Raw genomic sequence first — 23,724 nt, 5'->3', positions numbered from 1 at the left:
CCGACAAAGACAGACAGAAAAACCAGAACTTAAATACACACAAGACTAATCATACAAACAAGACACAGGTTAGGAGGGAGGAGAAAACACAGGTACACCAGGTGAACACAATCGGGTAAATTAGACACACCAGGGAAACTGACAGGGAACCACAGACAGATCTAAACAAGACAAAACACAACACAGACAGAAAACCAAAGACAGATCTAGACAAGACACAACGCAGACAGAAAACCAAAGACGGATCTAGACAAGACAAAACACAACACAGACAGATCGTGACAGAATCCATGACCCCCATTATTTAACAATGCCAGATTGTTGATTGTTGGCCATCCCATTCAGTTTCCTCAGTGGAAAGTGAGAGGGGTTCATATACTGGGGAACGTCTATGGAGATGAATGTCTGCGTTCGTTTCAGGAGCTGTGTACAGAATTGGATTTACCTCGTTCCCCCTTTTTCTTTTATCTACAGTTGAGGTCGGCTTTAAGGGCTAATGGTGTTCCATTGCAAAGTCCTCTATCACCACACCCGCTGCATACAATTCTACACTCCACTAGAGGTACAAGTGGCCTTGTTTCCAAACTTTACTGGTTCATTTCACAACACGCTTATAGACCCCTGGCGTTAGAGGCGATATGGAGGGCCGATATCCCAGATCTGGATCCAGAGTTTGATTGAGATGAAGTCTGGTCCAATAATAGCTTCTAGGAATCCTGACCACCAGCACATTATAATTTCACTCATAGAGTTTACCTTACGCCTAGGAAGCTTTGTTTAATGAAAATAATTGCTGATCCAAATTGCACTCTATGTGACGTAGAAGCTATTGGTACTTATCTACATATGTTCTGGGAATGTCCGCCAGTGGCCAGATTCTGGGAGATGGTTGCCTCTAACCTTTCGGCGATATTTGAGACTAACGTGCCTCATTCACCTGTTACACTTATCCTAAACGACCTGTCCAACCTGGGTTTAACCCTGACCAAAAGGCGAGCACATATTAGCCGTGCTTACAGCAGCAAAAAAATTGTTTGCGACTAGCTGGAAGCCTCCCCATTCCTTCTCACTTAAGGTCTGGGCTGAACATATCTAGACATAACGTATCTAGAAATATCGACAGCCCAGGGACATGGGGCGAAGGTTGTGGACTTCGCTCATTGTGAACCTAAAAAGCATATTAGGATAACTATTTAATGAGAAAAACCAGTCAATCAATTTTAGTAGGGCAGGGGAATTTGTGGAGGCGCTTAAATTAGAAAAAAACTGCCTCATAAAGCACGTTGGATAACCCATTGGGAACATTTTAGGGATAGGTATATCGCCCAAGGACACGCACTACATCAAAGAGTTAAGAAATATTTTATCTTCTGGAACCTAAACTTTTAGCTTTAAACCTTCCAGATTATCATGAACCTTACAAGTGTATTGGTAGGGATTACTGAGGCAGAGATGACAGTGATGTATCCATCAGAACCTGAGTGATCTGTGCACCCACGATTTATTGATCTGCTGTATTTTGAATGGCCTCCAGGTAGAATTTTTGCTAAACTTTTTTTTTGGGGGGTTGCTGTCTTCTTTTATCCCTCCACTTACTGAGAGTTTCATCATTATAGGCAGTTGAAAAGCATAGTCTGCTTCATAATTGTTCAAACAAATTGATTAAATGATATTGACACAGATGTTGTCTCCAATTAATGGTATCCAGTATGGCCTATTCTGTAAGGACCATACCTGCAGGAAATAATCTTGCTGTCAAATTAAATGTTTATGTTTCTCATGTCTAACCTAGAAGACACCAAATAAATGTGTAAATCCAGTTTGTTCAGTCTGTTTTGTTTTGTAGATATGGGAACCCATGAGACCTAGTTGCTTGAGTCAGTTAGGCAACAGCCTCACAACCTCTAAATGTTGTAACAGCCTGCCTCTCTGTATTAGTCTGGGTGTTTACAAAAGTACAGAATAAGCGTGAAAGCAAACACCAGAATAAAATTAGCCATCCACAGTTAGCCAACCACAATTATAGATAATCCTTACTCAAATACCATAAAGCCTTATAAGTAAACACAATGACGTACATTTTTGTTCAGAACAAGCTGGCAGAATAATTATCTGGAAACATTAGGCAATGCTGGTTTGTTTTGTTGGCTTGTATTTAAACAATAGCTAAAGAAATGTTATGTTTATTTGAATATGTGCGGCCACCTGCCTTCCTCTCCAGGAACGAGAGGAAAAGACTACTTACTTGGACCAGATTGGCCAACCCCTACACACTTACTCAATGGCCTGACACTTACACATCCAAAAGAGAAACCAAGTGTGAATATTAAAGCAGCACTAAGGGTGTATAACTTTTTGTACGACTATAACTTAAACCAAAAAAAGAGAGAAAAACTCGTAAAAAAGAGACTCTTATAATAATGCAGGTCGCGACACAGTGATGGAAAGAAACTAACAGCAGCCATAAGCTTAATGCTGCAGAAATGGTTAGCAGAGGGGTAACATTTTCCTGCCTCCAGTATTCCCTTTGTTCTAACTCCAGCAAACACTGTGACATGATCATGATGTCAGCAGTAAATGGGTCTATTTGAGAATGCATTACTAAAGTAGCTGATCAAAAAAAGTCAGTGTTGGTCATGTGTAATGTCCTCTTTTCTGGTAAAGGCCCTTTGAGGCTAATTCTGAAACGAATGAATTAAAGATGATGTAATGAATGAACGTTGAACCATACTGTAAGAACAATCGAACGGCAACTTTCTTAAGGAAGCATTGCATATTTTAGGCAAGACAAGGTCGTGTGGTTTTAGTCATAAACTGTAATCAGCTGACAGCTGCTGTTCATCATCATTTACAGGTTTGAACCTGGTTTGAACCTGGTTTGAACACAACAAATAACAACCGAATATGGACAGAACAGGTGAATAAGGTAGAACAATTTCATTATAGATATCATATCATATACCATGAAATGCTCCAGTTGATTGTTTACGTTATTGGATTTTTTGAAATGTTTGTTTGTTTGTATAGCCTTTATTCATCCAGGTAAAAATCCCATTGAGATCAACGACTCTTTTACAAGGGAGACCTGCCGCACATTGGTTACACATGTAACAGAAAACAAAAAAGGACACATACAACATAATGACAGGGGTACAATTTACAAACTTATTCACAAAGACAGGTACCAGGAGTATCAAATATCAATTTCTCAAGCTGTGCTTTAAAATGATGCAGGGGAACCAAAATGCTAATTTTTTATATTTTTTGCAGTGTTCCATGCTAGAGGAGCTGCGCACATAAAAGTTTTAGTGCCTAAAACAGTCCTAGCACTTGGTACATGTAATAAAAAAACACATCCTGGGACCTTAGGCAATAGCTACTTGTGACTCTCTGTGATATCAGTGAGCAGATGTAAGGTGGTAGTTTACCCAGCATGGCTTTATAAATGAACATGTACCAGTGACTGAGTCTCCGAACAGTAAGTGATGGCAGACTTGCCCTGGCATACAGTGATGAGAAAGTGCTTTACAGTTTGTAACAAATCTCAGTGCACTGTGATAGGCGGCATGTTATATTTGATATGCAAATTAAGGCATGATATAACTTCTTGTGAATTTAAGATAAATCTACAGACAGATATAGACAATGTAAAATAAACACCTAAATATTAGCTCTTACAAAATGAAGACACAAGACAGTATTAGGTTAGTTGAAAGCAATAATATTAAGTTGAACCTATTTAAACGTAATATTATTGCTTTCAACTGCTGTGAAATCTGTTGATATAATACATTTAGTTAAAGTCAACGGTTCAGTGCAGATATATTTCCTTGATAATAAAATAACATAATAAAGATGAAATACAAAAAAATAAAAACCTACATAATAGCCTGCCACGATAATTGAGACAACTGGGAATACAAATAAGGCTCTGAACTATGATGACTTAATGTTCCTATACAGTATATAAAGTAGTCATCTGGAACGTGAAAAGATGTTAGAGAAGGTTGGGCCCCGAATTCATTAAGGCAGTTTTATAACGGCTTCAGTTTAATGTCGGAAACAGGAAGCTGAAGGCAAGGTAAAGCATTAGAGTCACTTGAAATATAGCGCATATCCGAACGTATATAGATTTTTCTTTAGTTGGATCTTTTTTAGGTTGCTAAAATACAATTTGCTGACAGCCACATCCATAACAGTTCATTGCTTGGATTCTGAGCTGATAGTTGGGCCGATTCCCCCCCCCTCTTATGCACTGACTATTGACTTTCTCTGAGTTTATGGCTGCCTCTGTCACCTCCATATTCCTCTCTTATCACCTCTCCATATAACGCATATTTGCTTCAGTAATTACAGGAATAAGAAGATACAGATAAGGAGGCCTGTAACTCTTTCTAGGTCTGAATCATCAGTGTATCCCTGGTATGTTGCTGCTGGTACTTAGTTTTAACCAGCCATGAAGATATTTGCTGGCCTTCCTTGCGCTGCAGGCATGATAAAAAATAATCCTATTTAATAAAACAGATAACACTGCTTCAGAATCAGAATCAGCCTGCACCAGAATGCTCAATTAACTTACAATATCACATTATCAATTAATCATAATATGATGTATTCATATTTTTTCATACTGTGTGTCATAAGTGTCATGGGCTGAGTAGCAAACTAAGGCCCAATCCCAAATCACCCCCTACACCCTACCCCACACACTCCCCTCCGTTTGCGCGGAGGGTCCGCCATATTAAGTGCTGCTCCAAACCAACGAGTGTGGAGCAGTGTGGAGGGGGAGTGGGCTATCAAGCCCTCAAACAGCGAGTCTGCATCGGTGCTGACTTGAGACCGGTCTCTACCTGACCGGAGTCAACGCTGTGTGTGTCCGTCAGGAAACACGCTGTTTACAAGTAGTTCCAGCAAACATCCACTGACAAACTGCGATGTTAACAACCTCATGATAACCTCATGTTTTAACTTAGGATCATACCTGTGTTTAGTCTAGAAAAAGGTAAATGTGTGCATTTTATTATAAAGTTGTGTATATTTACAGACTGTTGCAAAAACTAAGAAGCTTATAAACATCAGGTTTAAAACTAAAAGAGTTTTGCAAAAAAGTAACACAATTAAAGATGTTTGGAGTTTTATTTGAGTTATTAATTTACATTTTTTGTCAAAGAGATGCTGATTTGAAACCGTTGTTACATACAGTTACGGCATTTCCTGTTTCTGCTGGAGAGAGGGGAGGCCGTCCCAATGCGTTGCGCAGTATTTATACCCTTAACCCTTAATGGAGGGAACTTCATTCAGCTGCGAGTGTGGCTACAGACGGAGTTCACTCCGTCACGGAGGTGTAGGGTCAAGGGGGTGATTTGGGATTGGGCCTAAATGAAGTACATTTTTTGTACATGTTTTTTTTTCTATTACCACACTTGTAGCTTGAATTAGCATTAGTTGATTGGCATGCTAACCTTAGCTAAACATTACCCATTATTTATTTTAATTTGATTTTAAGAAAACCACTATTGCAAATGCATAGTAGAAAGCCTAGTTTTGAATAACATTTGCATATGAAAAGAAAAAAAGAAAACCTAAAAATAAATATATTCCAGAATTTATCGTCCATTATTACACAGTTTATTTGAAACAGACCGCTGCTAAGGACACTCTGATCAAGGGACTCTGCAGTCATATCAATCCACAGAAAGAAGTCTGGTCAATATAATGTCAGCTGTGGCCCAAAAACAGTAAGAAAAAAAATCTGAAAACACTGTGGAATACTTTCCATTTATGTTTTTGTTGTCATTGAGGAGAGTACAACACTTTGGATATTATGTCTAAACTGTCCCCGGTAAAAAGAACAAGAAAACAACGCAAGACAAGGAAAGAGGTTGAAGACTCAGAGAGCTGTACCAAAGACTAATCAGCAGTAGAAGATAGAAAGTAAACACTAAAGGGAACACAGTATGAACTCCTTTTATGGCTGTGTTTAAAGACTGGTTAATGGAAATGAACATGTGAACAGATTTCGGCAGTTAAAGTGCAGAAAGCTGCCATAATTTAAAGGTCCCATGACATGGCAATTTCTACTGATCATAATTTCATTGTTGAGGTCTACTAGAATAGTTTTACATTGTTCAATGTTCCACAATCACATTGGTTTTCTCATACAGCATCTCTGTATAGTATGTGTATTCACTCTCTGTCCTACACGGCTTGTTGGAGATCCTGCCCCCCCCCCTTCCCTATGAGCCCACTGTGCTCTGATTGGTCAGCTCGCCCACTCTGTTCTGATGAGTCCACCACCGTTACAGCGAAACATCAGTGATTATGTGTTAGCTACAATGGTGTTAGCAACCAGAAAATGACAGCAGTAATGACAAACAGATGAGAATGCTGCGTGGGGTCTGGGTGCCGTGTTGGTGGGACGTTGCCGGGTTCGCTGCTCCGCCCTTTGAGGCTCGAGGAGCGGACAGTGTGAGCTGGGTTACTGGTGTAGTTTCCTGGTTGCTGCGTGGGGTCTGCGAGACAGCGAGTGAGTGAGTGAGTGAGTGAGTGAGTGAGTGAGTGAGTGTGTGTGTGTGTGTGTGTGTGTGTGTGTGTGGGGGTGTGTGGGTGTGTGTGTGCAGAGCTCCGCGGATTGGTCCATTCGGTCGGCGTTACGCCACTATACTCAGGAAGAATAAAATGGAAAAAGATAAATCTCCAACGAGGCGTTCTGGGGCAGCATAGACAGGTATTTTCTGTGTTAGAGTTTTACTCGCTACAGGGTGTACTTTGAGGGTTTGTGACTTTGCAGACCGTTTACATGCAGAAAAACCTACATAACACACAAGGAGACGGGTAATAACCGGAAAAGCATGTCATGGGACCTTTAAAGTTACGTTGCAGTCGCCGCAGTTTCAGCTGTTGCTAGGCAGAATGTGTTATTTTCTCTTTAATGACCGGCTCACTTCAAATGATCCCTTGCATATTGACATTCTTGTTCTGGCAATGTATGTACAAATAATCAGCTCACCACATGACTGCTGATACTTCCACAGCTCCATCCCAACAATCTCCTTCTTATGTGCTTAGCATTGTTAGCATTAGCATTGTTGTTTTAACTAAGACCTAATGTTCTGTTTGTGTGGGGATTAACTCTCCCGGAATCCTCTTTATGGTCAGATTCTTTAATCTCAATGAGCAGGAATGTTTCCCATAAAATAGATTTGTCTCTGATTGAATTAAATTATAATGGTTCTGCAGCGCCTACACTTCAGCAGGTAACAGACTCCTCACTACTAATTGAATATCTGTTTGTCCACAGGTGTCAAGTTCCAAAGGAGAACCATTGGTTTTGTGATCAGTGGGATCTGGCTGTATTCCGGGCTGTGGGCGGTGCTCCCTCTGATGGGATGGGGCAGCTACGGGCCGGAGCCGTTTGGAATCTCCTGCTCGATAGACTGGACCGGTTATGAGATGTCCCTGAACCACTCAACCTTCATCATTGCTATGTCTGTTCTCTGCACATTCGTCCCCTGTCTGGTCATCCTTTTCACTTATTTTGGTATTGCGTGGAAGCTGCACAGGGCCTACCAATCCATCCAGAGCAACGATTTGCAATGTCGCAGTGTTGAGAAGAAAATAACTCTGGTAAGTATAAGGCAATCAATGACATAATGAGACGGTCAGTTTTTTCTTTTACTGATTGCACATCGTAACAACAAGTCCTCCAACTCATACGACCAAATGGGCCGATTGTTCAGGCCCTTATTACGACCAAATATGTCGTTTTTTCAAGCGTTTAATACGTCCTATAATTACGTTTTAAAGTTTTCGCCCTTTAGTGCTCCCGTTGAATGCAAACGCTACGGAGGGTCGTTTATTCACAAATAACCCTCTCTGTAAAATCCTAAATTGTAGGATAGTTTGGCCATTAAAACGCTTTTTGATTAGATTTCTAGCGAGAAGTGTATATTGTACTTTTAGAATCCACGTCCAGTCGATATGTAGGATCTATAGTTTGATAGATATTACGAAGATGATTTGAGGTATGCAGCAGCCTCCATGTAAAGTTACGGGTTGAAAACTATAGGTTACTTACGTAACCCCAGTTCTCAGAGTAACATGAAGTGAGATGTCTCACTATGGGATGCGCCTCAACGCGTATGCAAACAGAAGCATCAATCTCATTACGCCAATCCTGATTGGCTGGTGATCTTGACGTCTACGTCAGGGAATCCACCAATCCTTTAAGTAGCTTGCGCTACGTCCCAGCGTCATTCAAAATAAGGACGGTCAATCAAATTTGGGACGGGTGGCGCAGTGGTCTGTGCATCCGATCATCAGATCAAGGGGGAGTGCTGGGGAACTCCAGTTCGAAACCCGCTCCTGCCGCCACTGCGTCAGGCCGTTGTGTCCTTGGGCAAGACACTTCACCCGGATTTGCTCCTGTGGGTATTGTCCACAGTACATGTATAATACCAATGTGTACCTGTAAAAGCGCCTCGATGACTTCGAGGCGTGAAGATGGACGGTGTGGCGCAGTGCGCTGTGCAATGATCATCAGATCAAGGGGTGAAACCCGCCGCTGCTGCGTCTGTAAAGCCGGTGTGTCCTTGGGCAAGACACTTCACCTGAACTTGCTCCTGTGGGTATTGTCCACAGTATCTGACCATTGCATGTATGATATATGTGTAATGTGTGTATATGTAGAAGCGCTTTGAGTCATTGATAAAGCGCTATAATAAATGTAAGGAATTATTAATTATAAGCACCTCTTCTCGCTTCGCCTTAGCAAGAAGGGCCGTCTGGTGAGACATCTCACTTCATGTTACTCTGAGAACTGGGGTTACGTAAGTAACCTATAGTTCTCATTCATAACACTCCGTTCGATGTCTCACTATGGGATATTGAAACTCCCGTATTGCTAGACATGCTTATCTCGAAAATCACCAAAACAACCAGAACTTAACAGGTAAAACCCTGTCTCAACACAGGGCCCAGCACTGCGCGGGCCACACTTGGAGCAGAGACATCTAGCCTGTAAAAGCGGACAAAAGTGAGCGGTGAGGACCAGCTCGCTGCTGCACAAATGTCTTGGATGGAAACACCCTTGAACAAAGCCCAGGATGTAGCCAGTCCACGAGTAGAATGAGCATGCAGGCCCGTTGGTGCCTGAAAACCCTGACTCGTATAAGCCAGAGCAATCGCTTCCACAATCCAGTGGGAGAGCCGTTGCCTGGTAACGGGCTTGCCCTTATGAGGGTTAGCCCAGGATACAAAGAGTTGGTCATTGCATCGAAACTCTTTTGACCTGTCCATATAGGTGCGTAAAGCACGGACTGGGCACAGCAAATTCGGCCGCTGTTCCTCAGAGGAACACAGTGGCGGAGGAAATGCCTCAATGTCAATGGGGGTACATGAGCCAACCACCTTAGGTACAAAGGCAGGGTTGGGCTTCAGCAACACTCTCGTTTGCCCCGGGGCAAACTGAGTGCATGAAGGATGTACAGAGAGCGCATGAATGTCACTGACTCGCTTGGCAGATGCCAGAGCCAGTAACAACACTGTCTTCAGTGACAGGTGTTTCATGTCAGCTTCTTCCAGGGGTTCAAATGGAGGTCGAGTGAGCCCATCTAACACCACTGCCAAGTCCCATAAGGGCACCAGTGACCTGGAAACAGGGAGGAGCCTGCGAGCCCCTTTCATAAAACGGCAGACCAAGGGATGTTGGCTAGCCGTCTTTCCCTCAAAACCCACATGGCATGCAGCAATAGCAGCCAGGTACACTTTGATCGTAGAGAAAGCTCTGTGTTTATCAATCAGGTCCTGTAGAAATGATAGAATCACCCCGACAGGACATTGAAAAGAGATTTGTCCTTTTTGAAGGCACCACTCCTCAAACACCCTCCACTTACAGTCATAGAGAGACCTGGTGGAGGAAGCTCTTGCACTCTGAATAGTGTTTATCACCTTCTGAGGGAGTCCCACTGTATTCAGGTTATACCTCTCACCACTGGCGGCACATATCAGACCCGGGCCGGGGGGCGGGGCCACATGACCGGGCCCTTTAAACCCAATAAAGCTTGACAAAAATATCGGGAGTCCGGGGTGGTAATCTGACGCTCGTGCGTAAAAAGTCGCTCAGTCAGTAAGATTACAATTTAAAACAATGTTTGAAAGAAAAGTAACTAAAGAAAAAGGTGTAATATTTAAAGGGATAGTGGAAATCCGCGAATTTTGGGTTTAACTTGTGTATTTTTATTAAAAAGAAGCATATTAAACAATTTTTTTTTATTTCATCCGCCTAGTTTCATTTTATTTTCAATTTTACTGCGCCCTCTCAATGAAACGAAATACTTCGGGAATCGTCGGGAATCTTCGGGTGATGACGAGAGCTCAGGAAGACGGGCACAAACAATAGCGGACATTCAATAGCATTTGCATGTGAATAGCCGACCTTTATTATGGTGAATAGATGTGTTTTGTATGGCTGTAGTGCGACAGAAAAATTCTACGTGACACAACGACATTGGATTAACCTTGAGATGCGTTTTTATTCCGTTGAACACAACTTTTGATCACAAATCAAAAAAGGTAAGACGTAATTATTGTAATATTTTTGGAACCGGATGTTGTTTACTTTCTCTTTTCTGGCTGATAGCTCCAGGAATTCGAGGTCTTACAGTGATGACATTACATGTGTGGAATCTGTGGAGTCTCAGCTTTAAATCGCATATCTTGTTTGTGCAGTTAAGATAGTAATAAGGGCATTTCTACCGTGTGTTGTGTGTAAAAAAGCGTTAGCATTAGTTAGCATTGTTTCGCTCAATGCTAATTCAAAGGCTTGGTATTACTCTTGTGTTTTTTCTAGCTAACAATTGTTCTTATTGTCAGTTAGCGGAGTTTCTTACCTTTAAAAGGGTATGAAACATTAATAGTTTCATAAATGTTAAGAAGCCCTGAGACATGTGAGAGAAAAAAAACGGTGGGAGGGGTCCACTGGGGGGACCTTCGGCCTTAACTGGTTAACAATGATTAATATTTGTAAAGGCTACAGGTGATCTTAAGATGCGTGAGCTATGCTTAGGGACCTACCAGTCAAGATTATTTGTGCGTAGGGGTGCATCATCTGGCGCCTGGTCCTGGTCATCCTCGCCATTGCCCATGCCGTGAACCATCACCTCGGGCTCGGGCTCGAACAAATAAGGACGTAATGGTCCATCTTCTGGCTCAATATTGTCACCATCGTCGCTTACTGAACCGGATTCAGATTCAGTTCCTAAAACGACATTTTCGTAGGAAAGCCGAGAGGATGTTTCTGACTCGCTATCATCACTGGATACCTCGTACAATCCTTCTTCTTTGTCTGGTATATTTGCCCTTCCACGTTCATTCTGCATAGACGCCATGGTTTGTTATCGTATCGTCTTCCTGAGTTTTCGTCACTTCCGGTTAGGCTGAGAAACATTTCGTTTCTAAAAAACTTCGGGGAAGCTGCAATAAAGTGCTTCTAACATGCGTAAGGCAATTATTATATTTTTGTAATCAGGTGTGATTGTTTTGGTACGTAATTATGCTTGTATATAAGTTAAAACGAAACTATTTGAGGTTCCATTTCCACTATCCCTTTAAGATTTCGTTTTTACAAAGGGTATAGAAACGAAATATATAACAGAGATAATAATGATATAACATGACATAAAGTCCAACAAACCACAAGGACAATGAAAACATAGCCTAATAAAATGACTACATTTCTGACACACCATTCACCATGGACAGCCACCATGAGAGCAGAGCAGTGTAAAATTGGCACGGCGGCCCATACATTCACGTACAAGTAGGCTACTGTACAAATTAAATTTGAAGTGTACTCACCACTACTTGAAGGGTACTCGGCGAGCCTTGCGCTCCGCGAACTTGTACACAATACGCTGTATGTCCAATTTCTTGGCTCGGTCACTTTCGATGGACAGCAAGAACAGTCCACTCAGTCTCTCCTGTCCCATCGTGCTCCTCAAATAGTTTTTGATGAGTTTTAATTTGGAGAAAGAGCGCTCGGCGGTTGCCACGGTGACAGGAAGAGTCAGAAATAAGATGAAGGCTGTGCAAACCTCACTGAATGTAGATGTTACTGCTGGGTTGTAAACAATGAGCATTTTTACCAGATCCGCGACAGATTTTAGTTTTTGTATTTGGTCCCTGAAACAGGTTCTGAAAGAAAGCAGCTGGCCAGGGAAGCTGGCGGCGATGTCCCGACTGTAGTGCTCTCTAAGCCGCTGAGCAGCTTGGTGTAAATCCTCATCCTTTGCTTGCAGTAGTGTGTTGGGGTGAATTGCCTCAAACATGTTCACAGTTTCATTTAAACTGGTGAATCTTTGGGACAGTTGCTGGATGATTATATCGAGACATGCATTGAAAACGGTCACCCGAAAGTTGCTCTCTGCGTCAGTGAGGCGGCTGTCTTCAGAAAGTTCATCAAAGTGTCTCTTAACTTTCCTGGCCCTGGTTGTTTCAAACTGTGTTTGACTTCCCCATTTAGTAGCCAGGGCAAGAGTGTCCGGTACTTCTTCACCTTGCGGCGCAGCCAGTAAGGAGCCGGAGGGGGAGGGGTGCGGCTGGTCAAGCGTCAGGCCTGGCTCTCCTCTAGACGAGCAGCTAGCAGCTGCTGAGTCGTCCCTATTATCATCATCACTACAGCCGAGAGACAGAAAAGGAAATAAGCTAGGCGGCCGAGCTACACGAAGTAACAACAACCATATGATATCAACATTTACCACAAACTCACATTTTCTTGTTGACAGTGTGTGGCCGTGATTGTAGCCTACCTGTAAATCTGGCTAACCCCCACTAACGTTGTTGGCGGGCTGGGGCTCGGGGATGAAACACGGCTGGCGAAAAAAATATCCATCGAGCTTGGACAATTTGGCTGATGTGAGTTCGTGCCCGAGATCCTAAACCTGCAGCCGCAGAGCCGAGCCTCCGACTACTCTGGTGTGAGGGAGAGAAGGGTCCATCCTCGTTTGCCGGGGTGTCGGCGCGGAAGGACAAGCTAGTAACAGGTATGTTACCGAAAAAAAATCCAACCTTATCGTTATTCCGAAAGGAAAAAGCGACGGGGTAGATTTTTCTTTAAAAATATTAACTGGTGTGTTAATATCTTTCTTATCTCCGTCTCCTCTGGTGTGAGGGAGAGAAGAGTCCGTCCCTGCTCGCTGTGGTGTCGGCGCGGAGGGATAAACTAGCAACAGGTATGTTACTGTTTGAAGAAAAAATCAAACCTTACCGTTATTTCGAAAGAAAAAACGGCGGGCAGATTACAATATTAACTGGTGTGTTAATATTTGTTCAATTCTTCTGCAAAGCAAAAAAGTAACCGGCAAGCGCCCGTCGACCGAATGTTAGCTTGGGTTCAGTCTGTGGACCGTTAAGCTAGCCCGGCTACTGATATTCGAGATGTGCTCTGAAGCGAGAAGAGGTGTTTGAATGACGCTGCGACGTAGCGCAAGCTACTTAAAGGATGGGTGGATTCCCTGACGTAGACGTCAAGATCACAAGCCAATCGGGATTGGCGTAATGAGATTGATGCTTCTTTTTGCATACGCGTTGAGGCGCATCCCATAGTGAGACATCGAACGGAGTGTTATAAATGAGAATAGTATTTCCGGTCTTGACATTTTCATAATAAAACCAATGATCAAATGATTTAACAGTGATATCTGCAGTACTCATCAACTAAAAAACATCAGTTTATCCTTGTTAATTATATGACATGTATTGGTTTAAATTGTGTACAATGCTTTTGTGTTTTTCCCATAGGTTTTTCTCTTTCGATTCTGAGAGACACCTTTCTTTTTTCAGAGGTTTTGATAGGATAAAACATTGATTGTTTTAGCCGCAATGCATGTCGGGATATGGTGTTTATATGATATGAAATCGGAAAAATATTTTAAAATAATACTTTATTCCGAGTGTTCTTGCTTTTCACTTTGGAAGTCATCACATAACGGCATTGTAATACACGGTTCGGCTGCATTAAATATTACATATCTGCCGTAGATATTTATTTATAAAGCCCTGATCAGAAGACCTTTTGATAAACTGTAAGAAATGCCACCAACACTGAATATGTGACGTGGATCATAAATATATTAGCAATTAAACAACATCTTCCATTTCTTTTCACACAATACGTCTCCTTGCAGTATCAACACTAATTGGTAGATAGGCTATATTTACACCATAACGGTGCACAGCTGATAGAAAGGGATTTGTTTGTAGTTTTTAAAGATATTATTTACTGAACTATCTTTTCAACTCCTCATGTAGTTGACTGTTACAGGTCTATACAGGTTCATGGTACAATGCATAAGCTTCAAATCGAGAAACTGAAACTGTATTTTCCTTTACCGTTCTGTTTTAATTTCACAATAAAGTTAATAGTCATATTATGTTTGATATTATTATGTTTTATTAACTACACCACTGTTCTCATTCATAACACTCCGTTCGATGTCTCACTATGGGATGCGCCTCATCGCGGTGCAAACAGAAGCATCAATCTCATTACGCCAATCCTGATTGGCTGGTGATCTTGACGTCAGCGTCAGGGAATTCACCCCCTATAAGTAGCTTGCGCCACGACGCATGCGTCATTCAAACACCTCTTCTCGCTTCAGAGCACATCTCTATAGTAGCCGGACAAGCTTAACGGTCCACAGACTGAACCCAAATATAACCATTTCGGTCGACTGGCGCTCGCCGGCTACTCCTTCTGCTTCACAAGAAGACGGTAATACTAATGCCAGTTAGTATTAAAATCGACCTCGCCGTTTCTTTCCCCGGAAAGTAAGGTAAGGTTTTGATTTTTCTCAAGCTAGCTACGCACCTGTTGCTAGCTAGCTTCCCCTTACTACCGACACCACGGTAGCGAGGACGCTTTTCTTTTTCTCTCTCACGGAGGAGAAAAGGATTAGAAGTATATTGACACACCAGTCAATATTCTTTGAGAACAAAGGACCCACACCGTCCCTTTTTCTCCGGATTAAGGACGGGTTGGTAACACTTTTTCTCTCAACGACGTACCTGTTACGAGCGGGTCCTCTCCACGCCACGAGGCGAACAAGATGAACGCCTCTCCCCCTCACACCAGAGGAGTCAGGGACTCGGAGGCTCGGTCATGCGGCTGCGGGTTGAAGATAGCAGGCACAGACTCACACCAGGTCTGCCCGTCCTGCCTCGGGCTGGAACACGCCCAGGAGGCTATCGACAACCCCGGCTCGTGCAGGCATTGTGCCCGTTTCACACGAAAGAGCCTCCACCGACGGCCAGCACACCAAGCTAGCTTGTTGGAACAGGACTCCCTCATGTCCACTGATTCGCCGCTTGGCAATCAAGACACGGGGGCGTCCGCCACAGAGACTGAGCCCCTCACTGTGTCGGTCTGGGGCTCACTAACAGCGGCAGCTGCGGAACCAGGATCCCACGCCGTGTCAGGCAGGGACCCGGTGGCGGCAAGAGACGCGGGAACGGAGCCCCACGCCTCACCAGGCGGGATCTCCTGGCGAGACCTCACCATGGTCTCACCCGCGGAGGATGTCCTGGAATTAGACTACATGGAGGATGAAGAGGACACCTCTGAGTTCCTCCTGTCTGATTCGGATGAGCAAGAAGAAGATATCTTCATGTCATCGGCTCAAACGGCAAAACCGGGAGCGATGGCTGCTCTCCCGGGCGATAGCACGCCAGATTCGCCCTGTCTAAGCATGGACCTGCAGGCCGCGTGTCAGCGCGCTGCGTCCAGGCTAGACATCCCGTGGCCCGAAATGGCCAAGGAGACCGCCAGGTCCCGTTACGAGGGGAAACATTCTCCCCAAGCAACGAGGACAAGGAGGCAACTCCTCCCGGTCTTCCCGGATATGTTGGATGAGGTGTCGGTCTCGTGGAGGGACCGACCCTTTAGCAACAAAGCCCCAATCCAGGGTGCCTCCTCCCTAGACTGCGATGGTATGGAGAGGCTCGGCCTGCTCCGCATACCGCCGATGGAACTGCTGGTGGCAGCCCACCTCCTACCGAGGATGGGCCCGTCACCAAGCAGGAACCCCACGCTGCCAGCGAAGGTGGACCGTTTCCAGTCGACCATGACTGAACGGTCCTACAGAGCCGCAGCGTTGTTCGCCAGGTCTCTGAACGTTTCCTCACTGCTAACCGCATACCAAGCAGAGCTCTGTGAGGATATGTCGAGTAATACTGGACCGGCCGTTCTGGACGAGTTTGCCGCGGTCACAGACATTTGTCACCGTGTCCAACGCTGCGCCGTCCAGGCCACGGGCAAAACAATGGGGATCATGGTGGTGCAGGAAAGAGCTAGATGGCTCAACCTCACCAACCTCCCAGACCGGGAAAAGGAGGATGTGCTTGACATGCCCATCGTTCCCGAGGGGATTTTCGGCTCCGCTCTTGCCTCCATGCAGAGGAGATGCGAGTCGAAAAAGAAGGAGGACGAGGCCCTCCACCTCTGCCTCCCTCGAAGGGCCCAGCCGCTGCCTTCACAGCGGCAGCCCTTCGTCCAAGCTGCCCCGAACCCTGCTCGGTTCAAAATACCGAAAACGCAGAGGTCGCAGTCCGCCCCGAGTCCCCAGCGCAGGCAGGGGACAAGGGCGAGCTGGCCTAGAAAATCTCCGGTTCCGGCTGCAGCCCAGGCGCAGCCAACCCAGAATTTCGGCCAGCAGTCGAGGAAGAAGAAGCGAGCGGCGTGACAGCCCCTCCTTCTCTCCTCTGTGACAGAGCTGGAAGTCTACGGTTCCCCAGCTTTAAATGTGTTCCCGCCGCCTCGAGAGATGCCTCAACACCATCCTCAAGTCCGCATAAACAAATGTCACACACTTATTGATTTTTCTGTCATAAAACATTTTCCGCTAACGCATCCAGGCTTCGAGCCAAGGGCGCAGCTCGAAAAAATGAAAAGAAAAACAATAAAAACAATAAACAGTCCATCAACTGTTCCCCTTCTGAGAGCAGCTACGGCCTCTCTAAAAGGGCGGACAATTGACGGGTCTGTGAAGGCACCACCGTCACGCACATGCGCAGTGCCGGCTGGAGCTGTAAAGGCACCACCGTCACGCGCATGCGAAGTGCCGGCTGGGGTCGTGAAGGCACCACCGTCACGCGCATGCGCAGTGCCGGCTGGGGTCGTGAAGGCACCACCGTCACGCGCATGCGCAGTGCCGGCTGGAGCTGTAAAGGCACCACCGTCACGCGCATGCGCAGTGCCGGCTGGGGTTGTGAAGGCACCACCGTCACGCGCAATAGAGACTCAGAGGGGAAGAGACGTGACATCTCAGCTGGCTCTAAGGAGCATACAGCGGGAGATGCTCACGACATCTGCTTGGGTTTCTCAAGACAGTTACACGGAGCTACAGACTCCAAGTCACCGTCACCCCCCCTCGCTTCTCGGGCATTCTGCATTCGCAGGCCAGAGGAGAGTCAGCCCATATTCTGGAGAGAGAGATTCTCTCACTCCTAGAAAAGAGGTCTATATCTATTGTACCCGCCGGGCAGAGTCAGGGCGGCTTCTATTCCAAGTACTTCCTTGTTCCCAAACGGGGAGGGAACGGAATTCGGCCAATACTTGATTTGAGGGCTCTGAACAAATATCTAAAAAAGATATAAGTTCAGAATGCTCACTCACACATCTCTGCTGCGGATCGTGCGACAAGACGACTGGTTTACATCAGTCGACCTGAAAGATGCGTATTTTCACATCCCAGTATATTACCTACTCTTCCTGGGTTTACGCCTGAACTCGGTGCCCTTTTCAGCTCGCTTGTCAGCGGAAAGAGTGAAAGCTTTCAGAGCTTGTCTCGCTCTTTTTCAGCTGCGCAAACATGTTCTCTTCAGATCATGCCTGCGATTGCTGGGGCTCATGGCGTCAGCCATCCTGGTCGTACAACTGGGACGCTTACACATGAGGGAGTTTCAGCGCTGGGTGGCCGCCCTAAAACTAAACCCCGCGCGTCATGGCGCGCGGAGAGTGATGGTTACTGTGAAATGCGTAATGGCACTGCGCCACTGGCTGCACCCGACTTTTCTAGTACGAGGTGTGCCTATGGGTGCTGTCCTTTCACAGAAAGTGGTCACCACGGACGCATGTCTGACAGGTTGGGGAGGTATTTATGAAGGTCGCCCGGTGAGGGGTCTCTGGAGCAGAGACCTCCAGCGGGCGCACATAAATTACCTGGAGCTTTTAGCGGTGTTTCTCACCCTAAAACGCTTTCTGCCTTTCCTCAGGGGACATCACGTCCTCGTGAGGACAGACAATACGACCACAATATCGTATATTAACCGCCAAGGGGGTTTGCGTTCTCTCCAGTACACACACTGGCGCGCAAACTGATCCTATGGAGCGGTAGACGTCTCCTCTCTCTGTGAGCGACGCACGTACCGGGAGTGATGAACCTCGGGGCAGATCTACTGTCCAGAGGTATACCACTTTATGCAGACTGGACTCTACATCCAAGGATTGTGAGCCAGCTGTGGGTGCGTTACGGCAGAGCCGCGGTGGATCTGTTCGCATCGAAAGACAACGCTCAGTGTCAGCTGTTATTTTCGATGCGCGACCTAAATGCACCGTTAGGCGTGGATGCACTCGCGCACGATTGGCCCCCGGGCCTTCTGTACGCGTTCCCACCCCTGGCTCTGATACCCCCAACTCTGGCCAGAGTGAGAGAGCAACGCCACACACTTATCCTGATAGCTCCGCACTGGCCAGCTATGTACTGGCTAGCGGAGATATATCAGCTGCTGTGCGGGCAGCCATGGCAGCTCCCACTACGCAGGGACATACTGTCCCAAGCGGGGGGGGCGATCTTTCACCCACACCCAGAGCGCTTGGCTCTATGGGCCTGGCCGTGAGTGGTACAATCTGAATACAGTGTGACATGAAGCTGACCCTGGCAGCTGCCAAGCGAGCCAGTGGCACTAATGCGCTATCTGTACAGTCTTCATGCACTCAGTTCACCCCAGGGCAAACAGAGTGTGGTTGAAGCCCAACCCTGCCTTTATCTTAAGGCGGTTGGTTCAGGTACCACATTTGACATTGAGGCATCCTCCCCGCCACTTATATTCCTCCGGGGAACAGCGGCCGGATTTGCCGTGTCCAGCCCGTGCTTTATGCACCTACAGGGACAGATCAAGGGTGCTTCGTCATAATGACCAACCCCTTGTGTCCTGGGCTAACCCTTATAAGGGCAAGCCTGTTACTAAGCAACGGCTCTCCCACTGGTTTGTGGAAGCAATTGCTTTGGGGCCCATACGAGTCAGAGTTCGCAGGCACCCTCGGGTCCGCGAGCTCTTTCGACTCAGGGTCTGGCTGCATCCTGGGCTCTGTCCAGGATGCCTCCCATCCAATACATTGGTGCAGCGGCGAGCTGGTCCTCGCCGCTCACTTTTGTCCGCCTCTTAACAGGCTGGACGTTCTGCTCCCAGTGTGACTCAAGCAGTGCTGGGCACCTGGTTGAGTCAGACCTCTACCTGTTGGTTTGGTGATTTTCGAGATAAGCTCGTCTGACAATACGGGAGCTACAATTTCCCATAGTGAGACATCGAACGGAATGTTATGAATGAGAACTATAGGTTACTTACGTAACCCCAGTTCTCAGAGTAACATGAAGTGAGATGTCTCACCAGACGGCCCTCCTTGCTATGGTGAAGCGAGAAGAGGTGCTTATTTTGAATGACGCATGCGTCGTGGCGCAAGCTACTTATAGGGGGTGAATTCCCTGACGCTGACGTCAAGATCACCAGCCAATCAGGATTGGCGTAATGAGATTGATGCTTCTGAGAACTGGGGTTACGTAAGTAACCTATAGTTTTTTTAACCTGCACCGCCTAGTGGTTAAAGCACGTTATTGAATTTTGTTGTTGAATACGTTTTATTTGATGAAAACATTTACATATTAAGAGTAGCCTACATACAAAATGGGGGGAAAGTAGAAGGCATGATAGAAATATAGAATAGAAAATATCAAGAAGATACTGTAGTGATCTCTACAATAAAACAGTTTAGTGCAGGACGTCCAAAGATATTAACAGGAGGATGTGCAAAACAGACAAACTAATAAGGCTTTATTTAAACATTAAAGAATACTTTAAGTTAAGGTCTTCTTTTGAATAAGAAAAAAACGTTGGGGTTATCCACAGATAAATATGAAGTCTGACAAAGTATTTAACGTCCAATATATTGCATAGTTTATTTTGGCACTTGACAATCACCTTCCCTGAATTTGAGTCAGGTGTAACTAAAGTCTGATTTAAGGGTTGTTTATATTTCACATCATTAATCAGAATCTGCAAAGTAACTAAAATAAATGTAGTGGAGTAAAAATACCAGGTTAACCTCTGAATTGTAGTGGAGTAGAACAAAGTATGCTGCTGTAACAAAAACATTTCCCAACTTGGGATCAATAAAGTATATCTTATCTTATCTTAAGATGATTGATGGCTACTGCCATATTTGCAAAATTTGCCTCTGAACCTTGACAAGTGCATGTTTCAGGCTTATCAATGAACAACAGGAGGGGTCACAGACATAAGACCAGCTGTTAAATAAAGCTCTCCTGACCTTAGGTGTCATGTGGGTATATTAATTCACCCATTTATTAATTATATGTTTTAAATTTGATAACACCACTGTGTTTCGTATCCCCTAAACCTCCAGGGTGTGCACAGTTTAATACTGGCAACTTCTAATTGTGGGAAATACGAAAACGTCTTATAAAGAGACGTGCCATAGAACATGTTGCGAAACACACATTAGCCAGCATGTGTAGTTCTGGGGGGGGGGGGGTTCTGCCGTGGTTCCATTCCATTTCATAGAGCTGTTTGACGCTCAGCGTAACCTTGTCTCACTGCCACTCCACATCTAATCACAGGATTGATGACTAATCACGAGGTTTGTAAAGCAAGGCGGATGTTGTAGGCCCAAACGATAGCTGGGGATTCTGGGTAGTGTAGTGTCTTCGGAAACTGTAGTGTCTTAACTCTGTAGTATCTTTGTTTCTCTGAATCGAAGGTTAAAAACACAAAAGCATTGTACACAATTTAAACCAATCAATATTGTGTAATTAACAAGGATAAACTGATGTTTTTTAGTGGATGAGTAATGCAGATATCACTGTGTAATCATTTGACAGTGAGGGGAATATATCCGGTTTTATTATGAAAACTTTGAGACTGGAAAAACTGTTTTCACCCACGCTAACTTTACATGGAAGCTGCATACACGTTATCCTGGCGAGACCTCAACATTTCATCTTCGTAATATTCAATGACATGCACCTAAAAAAATACGGATAAAACAAATGCATTCAATATTGGTTTTTTTAAATGCATATCTTCAGGCAGGTATATGTATGTCCTTTATCAAAAACCTCATAGCCTGGGGCAATTTCTCAGCAGCAGCCCTGCCTATTTCGTCCTTTGTGTCATGCTGTCAGAGGAAGGCATATTTTGAAAAATACTGTATATCTTCAGTCTGTTATGTTATGTTATTTCAATATGTGTACATAGCTGAATATGTATAATCGTCACATCACACCATGGGGATAATCATTTGTCAAAGTGATTGTGCAGGCTCTATCTGGGCCAAGACTATTTGACAGGCGAACATATCTATTTGAGCGTTGACATAAAAGTGTTTTCCGAATAAGCTGGATCGTTCTGACAACATTGACAAAGTCGATTTAGTTGGTGTAAATAATCGCCTGCTGATTCTGCTCCCCCCGTCACATGAAGCAGCTTAAGAAAACAACCAAGACAAATGAAGAATAAATGATAGCTTTGCATGTGAAGGCCTCTGGAAGGGGGGCTAAAGGGATGTGGCCCGCATTGAACTCGTCCAGACACCAGTGAAACGGGAAAGATAAAAACCCTTTGATTTGTGGAGGAATGATGGACAGGAGGCCACCGTCTACATCTGCTGCTATTAATTGTCTGGTAAAAAAGACAGAATATATATATTGCTCACCAATAGAGTTAGCATAGACAGCACTCTTCTGAAGATCAACACGTTATTTTAGCGTTACCGCTATGTGATGATTACATTCAGTATAGAAACAAAGTTTAGCAATGTAAACTGTAACACTCATCACCACAACAGGACCATGTTGTGTCAAGCTAAACTCGGCTACCAAGATATTGTTAATGATGTGTCCAAGTTTCCCAGTTAAAGGCTTCATTTTTCTAATCAATATACATCCATAAGCCAATTAACAAACACCCATGGATTTCTTGCCAGTGGACCCCATTACACCAACAATCCCATGAAAAGATCACAACCAACAATCAGTACGTACTGCAAACTAAGTATATGCCATTACCAGCAGACTGTTCACACTCAAGTAAACGTAATCAATGTCTATTTTCTGGATAACCTGAATGTATGGATCACAACGTTCAAGCTAACGTTGAATGCAGTGGCGAACCGTGTCTATCACAACTGATAGCGGCATTATAATGTCCGTCTTTTCACTGAATTGTCGTCTTGAAAAGGGTACTCACAACAATTCCGCAACAACTTCAAATGCAACTGTGACAAATAATCCAACTGAAACCGGCATGGACAATGACTATGTTTTTAACTTGAATTGTTATTCAAATTAATTAATCAATTATTTTTTATATTTTATTGTAATGTAGTGACAAGGCTTTTAGTGACAATCATGTATTGCTTTACAATTATATGTATAAAAAAAAAAAAAAGTCTAAATATGATATTTGGCCTCAAATCATCTGAGGCCTGGCGCCCCCCCCTGCGATCTTTGGCACCCCCTGCGATCTTTGGCACGCCCCCCAAGGGGGGCGTGCCCCCTAGGTTGGGAACCACCATCCTCTGTCTCGAGCCAGTTAACTAGCGGGCCTTCTAGAGTACCCTGGAACCGAGGGGAACTCTGAAAGAACACTCCCATTGGCTACAAATCAATATATGATTGGTTGATCAAACTGTCAGTCCAAACGTACGCTCTCATTCAGTGCAACGGCCAGGGCCTTCGATCAAGGATGTAGAATACCTTGGTTGAAGGATATTCTACCCAGAGACCCAGAACAAGATCTGATTGGTTGCTTTCTTTTCTAACACAAAACCACTGAAATGCGTAGTGCATGGTCCGAGAAGGACAAACAAATCAAAGTAACACTGTAATATTACAGATCAACAACACAGATACGATTGTCATTTATTCATTTTATATACATTTTATTACATTTTATTTATATAATTAAATCGATTTTTTGTTTGTTTTGTCTGAGTGTTCCAGGGTATTCTCTGAATACCTTGAAGGCCCTGACGGTTTGCCACTGGTTGAATGAACACAGATGTAAATCAACATCCCCTTTTCCATCATGGATTAATGACTTTACAGGCCAACCAGAGAAACAGGCCCAACGTGTCAGGTCCCCAACTGGCTTTAACATCTCTCAGACACACATATTAGCCCAGAAGAGACTCAAAAATACAGATTAAATTATTACAGAGTTACACAAGGAGACCTCACACAGTCACAGACACATAAACACTTCAAAGAGAACCCTTAGAGACTAACATCAAAAAGGTATATGAAAAAATAACCAGAAAGAGACCAACAATGACTAAAGAGACACAGAGGTAATAATTTAGGTAAGATATTGGAGTCTATTGTATGTCTGTGACCAAGGGCCTAGAATCATCAACCTTCCTTTCAGGTTTTCCAG

General features: G+C 44.5%; 1 protein-coding gene across 1 annotated transcript in view; it reads left to right on the top strand.

Annotated features, from left to right (window-relative positions):
- The window catches only part of opn8a (opsin 8, group member a), a 77,388-nt gene that overhangs the window by 50,415 nt on the left and 3,249 nt on the right, over window positions 1–23,724 (top strand). The window contains exon 3 of the mRNA XM_034228549.1: window positions 7,301–7,626. Coding sequence (XP_034084440.1) covers window positions 7,301–7,626 — 326 coding nt within the window. The remainder of the gene's footprint in view (window positions 1–7,300; window positions 7,627–23,724) is intronic.

Source organism: Gymnodraco acuticeps, unplaced genomic scaffold (assembly GCF_902827175.1).
Source record: "Gymnodraco acuticeps unplaced genomic scaffold, fGymAcu1.1, whole genome shotgun sequence".
In the NCBI taxonomy this organism is placed as follows: domain Eukaryota; kingdom Metazoa; phylum Chordata; class Actinopteri; order Perciformes; family Bathydraconidae; genus Gymnodraco; species Gymnodraco acuticeps.
The sequence above is the reverse complement of the archived record's forward strand: the minus strand, read 5'-3'. Positions and strand labels throughout refer to the sequence as shown.